The 19953-nt window shown below is 44.3% G+C and overlaps 1 protein-coding gene across 1 annotated transcript; it reads left to right on the top strand.

The window, feature by feature from the left end:
* Window positions 1–9482: 9482 nt before the first annotated feature.
* LOC107195091 (A disintegrin and metalloproteinase with thrombospondin motifs 7-like) lies at window positions 9483–19344 on the top strand. The gene is made up of 15 exons (XM_015584867.1): window positions 9483–9650; window positions 9759–9848; window positions 9962–10086; window positions 10141–10287; window positions 10372–10530; window positions 10767–10911; window positions 12848–12940; window positions 14841–15050; window positions 15264–15378; window positions 15476–15736; window positions 16347–16464; window positions 16783–16897; window positions 17919–18169; window positions 18475–18689; window positions 19058–19344. The coding sequence occupies exons 1-15, from the start codon at window positions 9483–9485 to the stop codon at window positions 19342–19344; spliced, it is 2499 nt and encodes an 832-aa protein (XP_015440353.1).
* The last annotated feature ends 609 nt before the right edge of the window (window positions 19345–19953 follow it).

Here is a 19953-nt window from a genome sequence, read left to right as displayed (position 1 = left end):
ATAGACGCGCTTGGATGAACTTGTTGAAAAAATAAAAAAACCCGACAATTTCGCCGGAGAAGTTCCGTCTGCGGAGCTGTCCGATAGAGTCCGACTTCCAAATGCGCGAACGTCTCTAGTGGCACGAGCACGAGAGGCGAGCATTCGCAGAATCGATAGAAGGAGAAACGCCGCGTCGGTACACCCCTCGACACGGAAACGAATTCGAATTTCAGCCGTAGATTTTCTGAAAGTACAATTACGACTGGAGTTCCAGTCGGTTGGACTCATCAGAGAAACGGCAGTCGGGCACGGAAGGAGGGAATAAAGGAAGAAGATGGAGTGGCCGCTGCGGAGCTTTTCGAAACGCGCCTGTTTTCCAACGGCCGGCGTGGCACGGCGCGTCTCCCGTCTCTGCCGTCTCTCGTTGCTCCTTTCGACGACATCCTGCACTCGCCTCTACCGGAAGAGCTTGTCTGGAATATCTTTTAAATATAAAACCTTCCCGGAACGCCGAGATGGATGCTAGATTTGCCAGAGTCTCGACCTAATTTGCTGCCTTTTCTTTATTCTCGATGGATGGGGGAATACTTTGGCCACGTAAACCGACGGAGACGGCCGCGCACCCGCTATTCTTACGGACCTTATTCGATTTCAGAAGACAGAATTACTCTAACTGCTCGTTTATTGTAGAAAGCGTTGGAAAAGAATAGGTACATCAAGTATGATCGTTTAAAGTTACGATACTGAAATAAACGGAACATGTGATTTCTTCGCTGAACACATTATCGTATCCATGAGAGCACACGCGATACTTTAAGATGGTCAAGATAAGTAAACAGGCGGTCCTTTATACGAAAGAAACTGGCTGTTGGTTTAAGGGCTCCGTAACAAGTCGCTCCTAACTGCGGTTCTATACCGGTTCCAAGAGTCTTCTCGTGTACAGGAGACACGGCGTTTATCAAACATCCTGCCTCGCAAGCTCGGTTGGCAGGAATCCGGCTTTTCTTTCGCGACGCGAGAAGTCCACGACGTCGGCTTTCCATCGTTTCCGGACGAGGAAAACAAAAAGTCCAAACGATAGTTTGAATTGCTAAAATCTCCGACACGGCGAGACCGAATGCAACCGCGCGCCGCACTGTCTCATTATTATTCCGAATATAATAAGTCGACAGTTGATACGGTTGCTGATTCTGCCTGTCGGCGTTCAGTTCCGTTCCGTTCCCGTTTCCGTTCCCGTTTCCATTCCGTTCCGCTTTCCACAGATTTGCATACGATCCGGACTACCCCTGGCATTCGACATACCACTTCTGCTCAGAAGATTCCATTCGAAAAAATGAACACTACCCCGCGCCTCCGCGCAGATTCATATTACGAATGCTTTTCGTCTTGAGAGACTTGTCGTAAGCTTAACCCCCCGGAAGCGCTGCTTCAAAGGGCGTGGAAGGGAAGCACTTTAGTGGGAACGCGATTCCACAGATTTCTATTGCGCTCGCGTGACATGCGTTTAGAAGGTTTGATACGAAGGCCAAGATCTCGGCTGAAACGACTCGCTAACAAATTGCGTTTGACTTCGTTCTTTGTGGGAGATAGCCATTTGCGAAGGGTAGACCATAGGACGCTAAAGTAACGTTAAACGATGCGAAGCAGCGCGATTCTTTACGATCACGAGGGTTGTTTGCATACGATTAGAATATTCCTCTCTCCGCGTTTATCGATCAGAATTTCCCTAACTTTATGCGTGGCGTTATCGAATCATAGCGTTCACACACAGAACTCTTTCGAAATAAACCAACACTGTCGTTTGATTTCTCGAAACTATGAAAATTCACCGAAAGATTAAATATTGTTTGTGTAAGTGAAAGTATCGTCGATGTCTGGTGAACCGGGCACATTTGTTCGGCACATTTTCCACCGTTTAATTAAAGGTCCATCGTCGGACTAAGCGTGTCAGTTTATTTGCGCATGTACGAAGCCGTAAGGTCGTGGAAAAATACAGATATCGATTAATTAAATTTCCCCTTTGTCCCGAACGGTCCTGTTGATTGATCGAAAAATCAAGGGTCCGCGTTTTTACCCGAAAAGCACAAACGATGATTAATCGAGCTTCGTTTCCGTGGGAAACAGTGATAATGATTAACGTATTTGTAACTAGCCTTTCTAGAAAATTTGCACAATGATTAATTTAAAGAAAAAGAAAACTCTATACTCGATCGGCAAGAAATATTTGACTACGTGCTCGCAAACAAAAGTTTGAATGCTTAATAAATTCGCTGCTCGCACGATTACACCGAAAGGAAATTTTTAGATAACGATTTCTATCGAAATTAACGACAGAAAAGTTTCTCGTCGGTACCTACATATTTCCTCGGTTTTCTTATTCACAATCCGTTTCGTCAGACACATCCGCCCGAAGATCGAATCTCTCGGTGTTGGTCGTACAAACTACCCCATTGTTATTGCAGAATAATACCGGCGGTTACAAATACTACGCGCACCTATATTTCTCACTGACAATAAACAGTATGATCTTAAATCAAGGAGTTGTGCGAAGCGTAGATGAAACTAAAAAATATAAAAAGAAATCGAAAGGTAGCAATCTAGAGAAGGAAACATTATTTTCGCGTCGCAACGATTTTTACGGTCGCTTCGTCGATTTCCAGGGAGAAAGGAATCAGTGGTGGAACGCGGAGCAAACGCAACGTGGAAAGTTAAAGAATTGTTCGAGGCCGCAGCGTAGACGACGTTACTTTCGTCGACGCATCGCGGGGTATGCAACATACGAGGCATACCCCGCATCGTGACGCTCGAGTACTACACGCCACGTTGCGAACAAACGTATGACCCAACTCGGGGAAACAAAGAGTTGGTACGTGCATCAGATACAATGCCGTTCCAGCGACGCGCATTAACTTCCCCTCCGCGTCGTTTGACAATTTTATCTTGCCGACGGAGTTCCCCTTTCGATCCCGGGAACGTCTGCTATGCCTGGCGAAGACATATTTTTAGAAACCAAGCCCCTGTTTTTAATTAAAACACACCCCGGCCGTTCCGACAAGGTTTCCCTCTGGGTTTGGCTAGAATTTTCGGTCGTCTCCTCGCCAAACTATCGGACACATCGACCGTTCTATCGAACCGATGGAAACGATGACGCGGAGCCCTTACCAACAAAAAGATCAATGTTTCCCTTTCGCGACCTCAGTTTTTCCATTTCTCCTGAAACATTGAAAACCTGTCCGCTCCGTGCAATAGCGTTATTTTCACAGAATACCCTCGGGTATCCGAGACGTCCTCAGCCGTACAAACCGGTCGAAACTTTCCTATCATTGCTCCATTGTTGGTATTGCGGGATACGGGGTCTGTTTAGTCAGGTTCAGCTTGTCTTCACAAATAGTGCCTACTATATGTATCTACTGATATTACGTACATCGTATTCGCTGTCATCGCGCACACTAATAACCACGAATTAAACTAAGCTTATGTTTCACGTAGGTACGGACGCGGGAGCAGTCGAAAAGCCAATCAGTAGGCGGTACGTGCGTACTCCGGGATAACCCCTTTAAAGGGAAAACAGGAAGAAATAAGAAATACTCGTAAGAGGCCCGGGCGTGGTGCACGCGTGCTCGAAACGAAACCGGCAACGCCACGTGTACCGTATCTAGGTTAATAAGGCGAAATAACAGAGAGAACATACGAAATAGTCCTTAATTCTGTCGGCGCGAGGTGCTCGCGAACCAAAGCATTATCGTGCGTTCACCCCGCGAAATTCCCGTTAATTAACGACGGGACGCTTGGTTTGAGAACACCGTGGTAGAAATAAAAGAATGCTCGTCGAGAGTATCGCTGTCGTAAATCTGGAAGGCTGAAATTCGTGGTGCTAGGCGACTCGGACCCGGACGCGGCGGGCGTAAAAGAGGAGTAGTACGACACTGGACCGCGCCGATACAGCCGCCCCGTCCGCTTCGTTCCGTTCTCGCTATTAATCGTCCGTATCGCGCGCAATTATACCTCCTCGAGGAGATTCCGAACAGATTGTTGAAAATATACGACCGCGGTGAGTTTGGAAAGAAAGAACGCCAGCCGAAAAAAATGGAAAAGAACTAAGAACGGAGCCTGGGCGAGCGGGAAGAGACGAAGAAGCGAGAGGAATTGCTGCGAGCAACTGAAGTTTCTGGCCAGGAGTATAAAACTTTTTACCGCTTTAATCTGAACTTTACGATAAGGAGATTGCATCAAACGGGCATTGTAAGTCACCTCAGAGGCCGAGAGAGTGCCTTTTACTGTAACTGTTCCAAGTAGCAACTTTTTTTCTCCCGTGTGTACCGTCATACCATGAAAATGGAATTAAATATCGACGGGCTAATGAAAAAGAACGTTCGTCGCGACCATTGTATCCGGGCCCGTTGTTCCCTCCGCTTTTCATCTCAGCTCGCCGATTTTCCTTGAAGAACCGTCATTGCCTTTTCATGAATTCCGGAAAAGGAGCTAAGATTTATTGCCTACTTACATTTAGATAATTGCGAGTAGTAATAATCGAGTGGAGAACGTTGAACCGTGACGCTTGTAAAAATCGAAAATAGGAAACAGATACATACACGTATGTACATAAATAGAAAAATGATCCCAGCGTTACACCTTGTCGTTGCAACGTTGATCTCGGAAACGATACGCCGAATTGTCTTGTTTCGAGATCGATACGCCGCTTGCTTCCTACCAAAGGATTCTCCGTCTCTTTCTAATTTTATCCGGCGAATTATCCGTTTTCCCGAAAGGACGTCACGGCGAAATTTGTCCCCCGAACGGAAACGATGGTTAAACGTCCATCGATTTTTCTCTCCATTTGTTTCCCTTTGTTCGTCCTGTTCCATTGCGGCGGCGGAATCAGGAGCGCGTTCACAGGTAACAGTCTTTTCCCGTCAAGCTTGAAAAGCCAAATTTTATAAGTACGATCGACGCGTGATTTTGGGTTATGTCGTCGTCGATCGTGCCGTTCGCCCGGCGTCGAATCGCGTCGACGCACCACGGGCTCTCTCGATCGTTTTAATTGCGATTCATCAAAGCGAAAATGTCCGCCGTACGCACATACATGCATGCATAACGGAAACTTTTTCAAGAATCGTTGAAACATTGCGCGTACGTGGACAGCGTTGCGTACGCGACTAACGCGACTAACACGACCGATCGACACACGGAAAAATAATTTAACGATTCGACTGCTGATTAACGTTTCAACAGGCCGTGCAACCGAATTCCGATCGCCTGTTACGCGATGCGATTTTTAAACGGTTGTACGTTTTTAATATTCGTTTCGCCTCGGTGCACAAATCTGCATTTTTACGATAGCATTTTTTACTCCACTCCGTCGTCGGTACTTGAACCTCGTTCCCGTACAATAGGACGCGGTTCTCTACCTGATATCATCGGCATTACAATCGCATCTTTGAGAAGAATCAACAAATTTGTTCCAAGGCGCGTATCCTCGAAAATTACAAGGGTCTTATTCGTCGTTCCCGTCTTTATTGTTAACAGGACCGTTTTTCGTCTTGGGATCAGGAAAGCTTTTCATTCCACGACGCTACTTCGAGAGAAGAGCCGTCGTTATTACGAACGCCTTTGCACCCAGAACTGGATCCTTTCTTTTCGAATCGTATCTCTGGGTTCCTCGTAAAACCAGAGAAGAAAGTTTCGCGTGGATGGAGGAGTCAACGTTGAATCGCGTGTTACTTCTTCGCTGTCAGCGATCCTTTTCTCTGTTCCGTTTAGACAAAGTAACCGGTATTTATCAAAGGAAAGCTTTTTGAGCTCTTGACGAAGCATGGCGGCCATTTTTCGTGGATTTCCAGGAAAAAAGCGAACCGAACAAGCCGTGGCTGCGTTACCTCGAGCTATTGTGCTACGGGTTTCTCTATTTTCTGGCTGTTATCTTTTCAAGTCCTTATAATTCTCTTCCTCTAACCCCAAAGTAATTAGATCACGGTATATTTAAATTATTCTAATAACCTTCGAGTTTTCTTTCTCAAATATTTCGGCAAGCGCTCACATTCCATAGTTCCATTCAGTTTATTTATTTGTTTCCAAATATTTGTCCGCTCTCTGCGCTCCATTTGCTGCAGCCAGCGTTCCACTGAAATCGTAGTCGATATTTACGTTTCTTCGTTCGTTTCGCGTATGCACCGGCAATTAAAAGATATCTCGTGTTCTCTCGTATTTCCTTTTTATTTTCATAGCGTCGCGCTGGCCAGTTTTTCTACAGCGGGAAAGGAATGCCCGGGCGGCGCAGTTACGTGCTCGGAAAATCGTTGGCGCGATATTCCGTCGTCGCTGGCTGTTGTTCCAAACGGCAACGGAATTGAGATTTTGTATCGATGTTACGTTCAGCGACGCGTTGACGCCGATTTCCAGGAGCCGGTATAAACTTCCGAGAGGATACAGGATAGAGCTGAAATTTCCGCATGTACGAGACGTTACGAGGCTGCTCGTTCCGCAATAATGTCATCGTTCGCCGGGTTCATTCGATGCTCGTGCTCGATCGATTCTGTCCTCAAACCTCCTCGAAACTTCTTGAAAGAAGGCGACCCGATGCTACTCGAACTCTCTGAGTTGATTCACGAAGGAACCGCTTCTTGGCCACGATCCGAATATGTACATACCTCGATGCTTGCCGCTTGAACAGTGCTGCACTGGCACTGTCAGTGCTGAGTGCAGACTGCTCCCTTCGATCCTTAACGTTCCACGTTTAACGCATATCTTTCGCTGCCTTCCTTTGAGGAAGTACTTCGTCAAAGGTACGTACATGTACATACGTACATACGTACATACATACATACATATATGCGTTACAGGTCTCCATTTACCGAGGTTTTCCTTACGTTTAACTTTCATTATTGCCTTAAACGTTTCCTTCTATGACCGGGATATATACTTTAACTTCAAATATGTTCTTTTTTATACTATTTGTATGATTTACGTAGAAAATTTTGGTCCCGGGTAAAACATTTTAGAAATCTTGCGAAAGTAAGGGCAATTGAATGTGAACAAATAACGGGCCGAGCAAGTGTTTCGAAAACCGCGAGAAAATTAAAGGTTTGCTTCGAACTACACTTAACTATGAGCAGCATTAAATACATATTCAGTAGTACATTTATAAATATTAATAAAAGCTTCGTGACTCTTTTTGACCTTTGAATATCCGGCAAGTAATGAAAAATTATTAATACACAGTGCATCAGTATGTGACAGTAAAGGGTAACCACCCCGAATCAGGTTATGCAAAACGCACCGGCCACTTTGCGCGCGGAATAATGTTTCGCTAATTGATTTTTCCCGGCACGGCGCGGCGTGTATCAACGAACGAGCGCGACACGGTTAAAGTAACGCGTTACTTATTTAAATATCGCGTAGCCCCCGTGTTTGAGGGATCAAAGACATTGAAATATATGTATGTCGGAGACGGAGGCGATGAAATTTTTTCCCCGTCATCGGGCAGCCAGGAAATTATGCCGCGGAGAGCACTCTCCGCGATAAACCAGATTCATTAGCGCGAACGCGGCCTCGCGCACACAAGATTTTTCGTTACACAGGCCGGAAGTAGGTCGGGAATTGTGGAGAGACGGGATGTATCGAACGAAAACGGAACAAACGACGCGTAAATTATAGTCTGAGCGTGGTATGCGCAAACAGAGTTACACCGAGGGGGAAAATATCATTGGGCTCCCTGTAGTGGCGTCGTTTTCCGATGCGGTACGTCAATCGAACAAATAGAATCGATTTTTCTTTAACAAATTACTGAATTACAAAAAGTATTAATCGCAGACCTCGAAAAATGTCTGCATAACGTTGGATAATTCTGTATCGAAGATATCGCGGATTCGCCTCGTTACCCAGCGTTTAAATTCGTACAGTACGTTTTGCCGATGAAGCCACACGTAACAGCTACAGCTGATAGTTTGTTAAGTTTCGATAACCTCTGACATGGTTAGATACACTTGAAATTCTTTTCATCTAAAGTCTTAAAATATTTGTCGTCCCTTCTAGAATTCACTAAGGTTTATTGAATTTAGAAACCTTCGTTGATCGTTTCCGAATGTATATAGAAAATAGAACGATTTTATAGACATGAAAAACGAAACAATTTTCGCGTGGAATCTTTGACGGTTCTCAAAGCGTCGGAAGAATGAATTAAACTTGAACGAACGGCGTGAAAGGCGGAGGAATCGAGATATGAAGGTCTATTTTCTAAAAAAAAAAAAAAATCGGTGAGATCTCTTAATGCCAACTCCAGTGAAAATTCCCTCGAGAAAATTGGTATTCTCCCTCGGATAATTGATCGAATCCGTGTTCGATTGGAGATGCTTCTGGCAAGACGAGACGAAACGAGATTCATTTTTCAAGGGCGTTACACACGCAACGCTGAATTCGCGGCCGGACACGAAATCGTGATTCCGAGGAAAGTCAGCTCGGATGGAAAATTCGTGTCGCATCAAATACCTCATCACTTCAAGCGTTCCTTCTACGCGGCTCGATCGAACACTGATAAGATTCTGGACGATGCTGTTCACTACCGTCTACAAATCGGGGACGAAGAACACCATCTCGAGCTTCGGCCAAATCATCGTCTTGTTGCTCCAGGCAAGTAGACAATCTTCTTCAAATTTTTTGCTTACGCAAATTTGAGAAATTTAACGTAACAGGAATTTCGTTAAAACTTGAACTTCATTTTAATAACGACTAATTAATAGAAACTCGAGAACACTCCTACAGGTGCAGTCATCGAAGACTACAGAGAACCGAGGTCTATCGCTCGAGGAAGCGACGAATTCCTGGACAATTTGAAATTACAACGAATGCGTGACTCGCAGTGCCACTATCAGGGCCGTGTTCACGGGCAAACAAAGACCAGCGCATTATCGACTTGCTACGGACTCGTTAGTACGACAACAGCACCTTTATCCTCTATCGATCGGTCGTTTGAAACCCGAAAGAAAGTCAGCGTACTTACATTTCTATCGTCTTTTGAACTTACTTTTTGAAACCTTAATAATCGATACCCCCGAAAGAATTGAGAATCTCGCGTAATTTCTTAGCTCGGCTGTCTCATAGAATGCAACAGTCGCGAATCTGAAGATTTTCCGCGTCAGAAAAAGAGAATATCGAATGTCTCCAGTGTTGAGAATGTATTGGCAGAGAGTAAACTGGAAATGGAAAGAAGAGAGCAACATTTTAAATCGATTACGGAAAGCAGTCTGTCGGATAAGGCTTTCAAACGACACGAACAAATATCGCGAATCTTCTCCGAAGCGTAAGATAAATCTGACTAGAAGGAATCTCGGTGTTCTCATCTCCAGGCCGGATATATTAGAACGAAACGATCGTGGTACACGATCGAGCCAGTGGCGGGTCACGACTTCACCAAAGAAGCAGAGCACCCGCATGTCGTCTACAAAAAGATACCGGACGAATGCGGAACAACGAACGCCGAGATTCTCTGTAACGTCACCGGCAATATGGCCAAAACCATTGCCAAACGTGCTTTCAGTTCGCAGAAAGCCCACCCGACTAAGAACCAGGACAAATCGTACACATTGGAGCTGCTGCTGGTACTCGACAAGACCGTTCTCGATTACCACAAGGCTCTCGACATCGAGAATTACGTGCTCACGCTGCTCAATATGGTGGGAATTTTCTCGAGGATTATACTTTTCGTTTCTCCGCTATAGTACAGTCCCTCCTGTCCATCGTTTAGCCAGACGCGTCGATTAAATTTAACGCATTTCCCTCAGGTTGCAGGTCTTTTACACGACACTAGCTTGGGAGTACCGATGGAATTGAGCGTCGTTCGAATCATACGAATGCAGGTCCAAGATGACGAGGTGCTTTCATAACTTGTCCAAAGCTATTTTATCGACAGTACAAGTCGATTCTTGAAAGAATACGTAACTTGTAGTACGATATCGTTTTGTGATATTCATATTGAACCGAATAGATGAATCTGTCGTGGACGAAAGACGCGAACAGAACCCTACAGTACTTTCAAGAATGGCAACGAATCATTAATCCGGGCGACGATTCGCATCCTAATCACCACGATCTTGCTATTCTCCTCGAAAAGTACGTTCTCACGGGTCTGGTTTACCCAAAATTCTGACTTGGAACGATCTACAGAACTAGTATCTGCGTAACACCAAATCTCTGCGGTTTCACCGGTGCTTCGACAACTGCCGGAACTTGCGATCCTCTGAAATCCGCCGCTGTTGTGATGGATGCTGGTTTGCAGACAGGATATCAAATAGCTCATCAGATTGGGCACACGTACGACCGCAACGTTATCGTCGTACAAATTCTATAATGTTTTCGATTAAGTATTTATAGAACGTTCCGGATTTGGTCCCACAGGCTCGGCATGTCTCACGACGTCGAGGAGGAAAACGGTTGCTCCGGGGTGATTCACCACCTTAAAGGATTCATCGAGACGACCGTCATGCACCCTGGAAACGCCTACGTCACAAAAAGATGGTCCAAGTGCTCGAAGAAGTCTTTGATATCGTACATCCAGTAAGATACCCCGGCCTGCGGCTGTAGAACTTTATCGGATCGATTTTATATTGCTTCTACTTCCATTCACTTTAAAAGAATTAAGATTCCTCTTTATCTAGACACTCGTTTTAAAATTCTCCGATGAAGTGTTGAACAACGTCGAATCTTTCGAAACATTCCTTTAATGGTCGGCCCCTAAGGGTTCTCGCATTGACTAAAAGAAATTTAAAAAGCTGAAACTATTGCGTGTGCAGGAAAGGTTTGGGATTTTGCCTAGAAGATAAGCCGCAAGATCATGACTTGACTACGGCGGAACTACTCCCGGGAGTGATGTACAGCGGAGATGACCAATGTCGAATGCTTTACCGCCCGGATGCACGGCAATGCAATTTAGGAATCGTAAGGAAAATAATACACCGATCCTTCACCATTCTTTAAATGACACCTCGGTTCATAGTCTGCTACAATTTTCAACGTGATATTGCGTTACGCGACTCTTCCTTGGCCTTATTTTCCGCATAATATTATGCACCGACGTGGAGCTCCCTATCCTTTATATTCCCCCCGTCATATTCCGTCGCGTCGGAGAAAATATGTATGTAGCCTCGTGGAGCTGCCAAAAGTAAAAATTAAAATATTCTGGATGGAAACTACGTCATTCCGATTAACATCGTCATGGGAACAGATCAATTCTCGCCGTTTCGTTATTAAACAAATTACCGTTTTCACGTCCACTAAGAGATGGAAAGGTAAAATGGTCATTTTATGTTTATCCAAAACAGTAACGTCTATGTATACGATGTCTGTGCGATTCGGTCAAAATTTGTATTGACATTAACGCTATTTTTACTTTTACCGTTCAAGTGAAGAACACCGAAACGCTTTATCACTCATTCATCGGTTGATTTAACAAGAACGCGGCTTCAGAACGGCAAATCTAGTGGCAGTTTGGCAGCTATCCGCTTTAACTTCCTCGTTATTTTGTCATCCGGAATCATTGATGACGGACAAACAGGCTTTCGTAATTTTACAATTAAGTCTGAAAACATAGGTTCGCGGCGCAGAGATGGGCTTGAAACGCGCGACATTAATCAACTTAACGAAAATTTGAGGGACGCGTTGTTTATTTATCGAGCTGGCATTGTTTCCCGGAAACGCGGAATAAACGCGTCGGGCAGCGGCCATTGTTGTTCGCGGCCATATTTGCGCCACGGCGAACAAAACAAAGATTCATTTTTTTCTCTTCTCCGTAAAAGAATGTTTCGCTCGTAATCGCGTGGACCGGCGCGGTTTCATTAAATGCATTCCATTTGTTCATTAAGTTATTCATATTTGTAAGAGCGGCGGCCGCTATAAAGCGGCAGCTGCAAACACTTTCAGCTTTGTTCAACGACTTCAGCGCGTTAATTAAGCCAGCCGCGCATACGAAATTAGTTAAATTTATCCTGTTGTTTACCTCGACGTACAAAAAGTTGCCCCCCCGCTAACACGTGCCGACATTTTTACTGTACATCCCTGTAAAATTGCCTGAGACCCGGAACAGAAAATGTGCCCGGCCCACTTTTTCGAGTTATTAAAACGAGCAAACTGAAAGTTACTTTTGCATCTTTTCAATTGTTAAATATTTATACGACACACAGACAAAGCAACACAGGGTGAATTTGGCAACGCCTGAATGTCTTTCCTGTGCCGCTTTCAATTCGCTTGAGTTTCAGTTTACAGCCCCGTTTACATTTGAAAAATATGGAAAGCAATAACTGTCCACCTCTAAACGACTGAATTATTCTCGAGTCAGAAGCCTCGAGTTACTTCTTTTGCGGAATCACTTAATAAGTTACTTCGTTCAGGAACATTATTTATTTATGTATGACAATTCGTATACATAATATGTATTACTGGACTGAAGACAAAAGTTTGCCTATCGGAATTAAATATTTACTACTATAATAGGTACTGCTGCTGATTTATACATTTATATTTAACGATTACCAAATTTGAAAAGAATCAAAACGTTACAACCGTGTTATAAGCTACGAGAACTTTGAAAGTTGTACAACCCTAGCAATCAAGAAATCTGTAATCGTTGATTGCATCAAAACGATAAGCGATAGTAGTACAGGCCGGCCGTAAAGAGGCACCATCTGCCGCTCGTCAGACCAACCTCTTGCCTTCTGCCGGTGCGGCGGCCTACCTTATCCTTTTAGGAAAATACGTTGCATCGTGCGTCGTTTAGATAAGCAACACCCCGAGCCGGGATATCGTTTCACGATATCACAATCGGCACGAAACTGCCCCCCTACTATCACCCGCCAATGCGATCGCGTTTCATTTTCAGACTTGCAAGGCCCTGAGGTGCGCCATTCCCGGAAAGGGTTGCGTGTCTACCAAGAAACCACCCGCGGAGGGCACGCTCTGCGGAGAGAAGCGGGTAAATTATCGCCTGGAAAAATACAAAGGCTAATTAGCGAGTATCCCCGAGGAGATCTACGACGCTGGCGCGGAATTTTACTCGGCTAATGAAATTCCTAAGGGACCGAGCGGCGCGAACGCGCGCACCACATTACCTACCCTCCACCTTCGTTTCAGATCATCTAAACACCGCGAATGGTTAACCCTTGTACGTTAAAATTTTAACGTAGTTACTCTCCCATAAAGTGCCCCGCGATCATGAACAAATTATTTCGTCCGATAAACCGAAGTTAATAAAAAATATGCTTATTCTTGATCGCGTAAACGACTACTTTCCATTGTTTTCGTCCTTAACGAAGTCAAGGGATAAGGCGAATATTTTACGGAGATACAGGTCATAAACATTATCCTCAAATATACAACTGCCTACATAGTTAGACTCGAGAAACACTGCCTGCATACGCGGAATCTATGTATAGTTAATCGAATAGTCTGTATTTCTCGCCGTTAACGAGGATATTTACATAACTAAAGTGCGCGAAGCTTTCTCGTGGAACGGCGAACATAAAAGGGTTAACGGTCTGAAACGTCGGAGGGTTGAGGGTAAGCTTTATTCCCGTTGGCGTGGCCGATTGCGAAAGAATTATACGTTCTCCTCCGGCTGAATGATACATATTGTTTAGATATGCGATAATCCTCTATAAACACGTCACGAAACATTTTACGGGGCGACTTTTGCAAGAAACTGGTCTAGTAGGATCCGGGCGGTTTCACCGCCGGATAAAAATCTCTCGACCGTTTGAATTTCAATGCGACTGCGATTAAGACATTGTGCTCGTGACATGCGACCGGCTGTTTTTCGCGCGGTTCTTGCCTCGCACACGCTTTACATCAATCGTTCGCCAAGCCACAAAGGTTGTGCTCGATCGAGCACGCCTTTTCTCTAATTGGGACACCCCCTATCGAACTAATTTACGATTCGAGCCTTCTAACATCGATTTGGAAAATGACAATTTGGAAGAAGACAAAGAGACTCGTGACTCGTAACTCGCGAACAACGGGTCGTGAATTTGTTCTCGTACCAACAAAGCAACGAATCTCTGAGTCACTGTTCGAAACGAAAAGAAATTTAACGACTGTGAGGAATGCACGCTCATAAAGCTGCTCTAAAATATAGCACAATTGAATCAAGGAATCAAGTGAAACAAACACGATCGTACGTTTTTGTTCCCGACAGTAGACTGGAAATAGACGGCGAGTAGCGTTGGGTTCGATTCCGTTTGCATACTTAGCAATATTCAAACATCTTACAAACAAAATTATCATTAAATGAAAAGTTTAGCCGATAACTTACGATACTTCAAGGGTGCATTAGTCTTAATGCTGTCGGAGTTTAATCTTCTACGAGGAATTCGCACATTTCCGGCATTCGGCGAACGCGTTTTCATTCGCGAGCGCTTTATCACGTTTCTGCGGCTTTTCCTCTGTCCCTCGTTCGTCGATTATCGAAAAATATTTTTGGCCTCGACCCGTCAGGTAGCAGGGCGTGATCAAACGACCGCAACCAGTACTTCTCGCGATAAATTGATTTTTCGACTCGAGTAAAAATGATTCGGCGACGTGACGCTTGCCTTGAGATCATAGAAACACGTTCCTTCGTACTGATATTAGGAATGGAGAAAGAAAAAGCTGGTACTTCTTTATTTTTAAAATAAAACGTGACCGCGCGAACAAGGTACACTCGGGGTCCGGCTACTCTGTCGTAAATTGTAGAGACTGGAAAACGTCTATAATGCGTCGGCGACGCAAAGGAGAATCGAAAAGGGCCCGTCAGAAATTCAATGGTTCACGGTTAATTGGACCATCGAGGAACGGTGGTCTCGACGGGTCGATCGATAATTAACTAATTAACTTTGCAGTGGTGTTACGGATCAAAGTGTCTGATGGTCGGTGAACGTCCAGGAGTCGTGGACGGTGGCTGGTCAAGCTGGTCTCCTTGGAGTCGATGCTCCCGCAGCTGTGGTTCCGGTGTGGCTTTCTCGTTTCGACGATGTACCAATCCTCTGCCGTCGAACGGCGGTTCATACTGTCGTGGTGACAGAAAACGTCATAAAATCTGCGCTTCGAACGTTAGTAGTACAAGTGGGGAACAGGTACAATCTCGAAACGATCTCTGATATTCTCACCTTTAACGTTACCTTGACGCTTGTACTTCCGAGAAATACTTATTTTCTTTCCTAAAGCCTAAGGCCTGTACTACTACTACTACTACTACTATTATGGCTATGGTGAGGAACTTGTGTAATCGGGCTTGTGGATAAAAAATTGAACACGGCTTTCAGCCCTGTGACGTAGACGCTCCATCGTTCCTCGACGTCCAGTGCGGCGAATTCAACCGCTGGATCTACCCGGAAGATGGAAACGTTCACCGATGGACAGCATACAATCTGCCAGAAAGTAACTACCAGACCGCAAACGATTCGACGATATTTCGAATCGTCTGACACAGCATCCCTCGTTGACCCCCTAAACGACTCCGATTGACCGCAAACAGATCTGAGGGCTTCCGAAAATCCCTGCGCCCTTTATTGCCTGAGCGAGACCAACATAGTGGCTTCTCTGAGACCGAAAGTCGTCGACGGCACCACCTGCTACACGAGCATCCGGAGCATTTGCATAGGAGGGGTCTGCACAGAAATACCCTGCGATCTGAATATGGAGTCAAGCGCCGTCGAAGACGTATGCGGCGTCTGCAGAGGTAATGGCACCTCGTGCAGTTTGAAGGAAGACACGGTAACCATCGAATCAGCGTCTCGTGAGTAGAACCGAATGGGTCGTTCATATTTTTTACTTTCTTTCGAACATTTATTCGCTTTACGTTTGCTCAAAGGTGTGCCATTGATATTGCTGTTTTCTTTGATAACATTTACCTTTGATATTGTCTTGGTCTGTAACGGTACATACATATACATATACATGTGTACCTTGCATTTCTCTCTGACCTGTTTAAGAGAATTCGATTCATTATAATTTCATTTCAAGTTTACGACCGAAAGACATAAACAGAGGAATGAAGGAAAAAAGAATACTTTATTGTCGAAGTAAAGAATATCGAGAATTTTATTTAATGAAAAAATAGAAAGGAAAATCGAAGGAAGCTTGAGGACGCAAAAGAATCTCCGTTCGAGAGAAATAAAGACGGGGAACTTGAAATTCCACGCGGATAAAGGCATTAGATCTTTGAAAAGTGTGAGAAGTTTTCGAGGTATTTTCCGAAGAATCTCCAGCGTCCTCTTAGCCTTCAGACCCCGACGATATTTCTTATCTACGAATAAATCTCTTATTCGGGATCCTTCGAATCGATACTGTGCGTTCCGGTCAGTAGGAAAGTTCTAATAAGCGAGGGGAAAAACTTTCTATGGTAGGACCGAAGAAAATAGTGGATGTCCCGACTGGATCCACGAACATCCGAGTGGAAGAAACCGAACCCACGAAATCCAGGATAATGGTCCGAACTAGGGATGGAAAGCCGTTAATTGACGGGTAAATGGACTCCCCCGAGAAACGTTAAGCATTTTATTTGTACTCCGAACGCGTAACCTGATATACCGATTAAATAAATATGACTAGTAATTCAATCACGATCAACAGTACGGTTGGGTTAACATTAAGATTTTTGATCGCGAATAGCATGCAAACAAACGTCTCGTTAACTGAAACTGAATTAGCTACTTTTCGATCTAGAATCATGTAGCCAATTTACCAGAAGACCACTGCCCAAGCTAATCCCCAACTTCCTGTTTCTGGAACAAAGGAGTGTCTGAATAAGACATCCACGAGCATTATCTATGATTATTTCAGGGATCGTTTAGGAATGTTCGACGTGGCGGGCTCAAAGGCGTGGCTAGGAACGATAAGACCGAGCCAGGAGGCTCTCAACATACCTGGACCCGTCATGGCGGACCTGCTTATATTGGTAAACATAACGAATGCAGCCCACTAATTAGCCGGCGAGACAAATCGATAAGGTATCTCGAACAAGGTGTCCAGGTGTGGACAGTTCTTATCTGGCTGTGCCAACACCTTGGTCGCAATGGCGGAATGAAGAAGGCTTTCTTGAGTGAACCCGCGTGACGCGTCGACTTGCATCACGTCGTCTAATTGCTATTACGCGACAACGCGATACGCGTATGGCGGCTGTTATTACGGCCGGTCGCACCTACGCGGCACACCGTCGTAAAACTTTTGCATTCGTTGATTAGAACGAACCGCGCATTCTCATCTCACAGTCTCGGTCTCGGTCTCAGTCTCCGTCTCTGTCTACGTTCCCGTATCGTGTGTCGCGGGGGAACGCGTGACCGACTCGGAGAATGTTACTTAAATCTAATTAGGTTTCTCTCGGAGCGTGTTTCACACGGCTGTATAGCGCCGATATGCCTCCTATCGTCCTGGAAAATTATACTCTTACCGTTCCGCGCGTTTAACCAGCCGTCCCTGTCATAGAAACGGATTGAGATTATGCAACTGTGTGTTTCGAACGAAAATTCCAAAAAGCTTCACTGAGCTTCAAAATAAAATTATTTTTTTTCCTTGTCACGGATTCTTTCAATAGTTCTCCTCTTTCATACGATAAAATGTTTAACGTTCGGGATTTAGTTTCACGAAACTCGTACAACTTCAAACAAACGAATGAAACACGAAACTGGTATGTGATTTCTGGGTAAACAAGGGTGAGGAATAATAGAGCACAAGTCGGGTCATTTCTATTGTGGCCGTAGTCGATTCTAATCCTGTAAAGTGTTTCTACAAGATAAACTTTTTCGATGTATTACGTTTTCCTGAGTACACGCTAGATCCTTCAGCGAAACAAATCCTTCTTTCACCGAATAAATAATTGTCGTTGGTTGAGTGTACGAGGTCGACTTTAGAAAAAGTAATTCTATTCGAGGTATGTACGTATAATTCTGTTGACCCAGCCGAGTTGTTTCATCGAATAGATTCTGCCGAAAGAGAACGTGACGGTGAAGTATTCGTTGGGTCTGAAAGAAAAGAGCACTCGTAAGCCTGAATTCTCGTGGGGATTCGTTGACTGGGAAAAGTGTAGCGCGAACTGCGGACCCGGTGAACAGATTTCGAAGCCTCGTTGCCTGGAAAAAGTCGCCGGCCTGGTGGATGAGACGTTTTGCAAGAGCATCGCGAGACCCCAGGCAAAAGTTAGACCGTGTCATCAAGCACCGTGCCTGCCTAGGTTAGCTAGAGGCTTCTGTGTTCAGAATATTTTAATTAAGAAGGGAATCAGCTGAATGAAGAAGATGTGAATGATATAAATTTGAATTACGATGATACTATGTATACATATAGCTTGGTTCGATCGACAGAATGTTCTGCTCTGATCTCTTTATCGTGAGTTTTACTTGTCCGATAAGACAGAACTTTATACAAAAAAATAGCTGTTTTTTTTTAACAATTGCTGGATCATTATTGTGTCCTCATCGAGCAAATCAATCGCGATATCACTCTAATTTACTAAAACATGATTCACGATGAGCATAGATGGATGATTGGTGAGTGGCAAGACTGCACACCCTGCGTTCCCGGCTGCGAGAAAAGACGAGCCGTCAAGTGCGTACGTCCCGTTGGCTACGCCGAGCAGGATGTAGATGTTATCGCTGACAGCTACTGTCAAGGACCGAAGCCGAAGGAACAGGAGTCCTGTACCGGTCGCCGGAGACGGGACGACGTGCTGGCACGCGAAGAGGCGAACAAAAGTAAGAACTGTGATTTTTCCTTATAGAATCTATTAGATATAATGTGCACTATCAGACATGAACGCGTGAACGTAAATTCCCGTGGCTTAAACAATTTTCGCCGAAAACAATCGATGACAGGTGACGACAATAAACTCTAGAAATCATCCTAATCGCGAAAAGTGACTTCACAAGAGAAACGCGTTTACTAGAACGTTAGGGGAGAAAGCAAGCAGTGGTCAGACAATTTTTTCACGTCATCGAGCATGAATTGCTGTGAACGTTGTGCTATGGTTTCTCTATCCTTCGGAATGTTAACAAACCAATTACCGTCTCATATTCTTCGACACAGCGAAAAACTTGTTGCAATATTATTAATCTTGTAATAGATAATATACGCGAACTAAAGAAGAAACCATGGAATCGAAACAATCGCAATGAAAAGACGACCAAATCAACCATAGCAAGCAAAGGAGAAACTGTGGTGGACAAAGAGGATATTAGAAATTTAACGCTGACCATTTTCTTGGAACGTAACGAAATGACCGGCGCGTTGAACTTCCCCATGGATTTCGAGCCCCAACCACCCCTGAATAGTACAGAATTTACTTTAGTTGGAATGGACGCACTTAGGTACATACGAAAAATACAAGAAGATACAGTTGAGAAGCGTTGACTCTTTTGTGGTATAAAGTATTCGCATGTATTTCAATATCCAGGCACGTTAGAAATGTAATGCGGTATCTATAAATCGGAATACCTGCCCAAATGATATCGGTTGCTTTGTGAATTACTTACAACGTTAAGCATTATCAAGAAGTATAATATAAGAATTATCAAGCCTATTAAATTCTTTAGGCTAATCGAATACTTGATCGCGGGCTGACAGCGATCGAGTTATTCGTTCTAACGCGGGCTGCAATTTTTAGATCGACCAAGACAAATCCGGATCTTATGTCGCAGGACTCGCAATGGATTTCATGACACTGGTGAAATGATCGATCGTGGTATTAAATCTACAACATTGTTGAACGGGCGTAAAAATAATTTCGTAATAAATCGCTGTTGGCAAACAAATATCTCAATTAAAAACGTGTAATAATCTGCTACGGAATTTTGCCCACGTGCACAAAATAATGGAAACGATTGTTATTTGATTGGATTTCTTAATTTGAAAATGAATAGTCGTTACGACAACGTAGGTTTTACGAGAACAGAACTTCGCAATAAACAAAATACGTTCATTTAAGGAAACAAAACAATAAACAACATTACTTCTGAAATA

The sequence above is a fragment of the Dufourea novaeangliae genome, unplaced genomic scaffold (assembly GCF_001272555.1).
Source record: "Dufourea novaeangliae isolate 0120121106 unplaced genomic scaffold, ASM127255v1 scaffold49, whole genome shotgun sequence".
Lineage (NCBI taxonomy): Eukaryota > Metazoa > Arthropoda > Insecta > Hymenoptera > Halictidae > Dufourea > Dufourea novaeangliae.
Note: the sequence above shows the minus strand (reverse complement) of the source record. Positions and strands in the feature narration are given on the sequence as shown.

Bases quoted from the DNA above. Each gene is read 5' to 3' on its own strand.
- LOC107195091 (XM_015584867.1), top strand. From the start codon at position 9,483: ATGGCCAAAACCATTGCCAAACGTGCTTTCAGTTCGCAGAAAGCCCAC. The intron at 15,379-15,475 runs GTAACTACCAGA...GACCGCAAACAG, and splicing joins AGCATACAATCTGCCAGAAA to ATCTGAGGGCTTCCGAAAAT. The intron at 18,170-18,474 runs GTTAGCTAGAGG...CGATGAGCATAG, and splicing joins CAAGCACCGTGCCTGCCTAG to ATGGATGATTGGTGAGTGGC.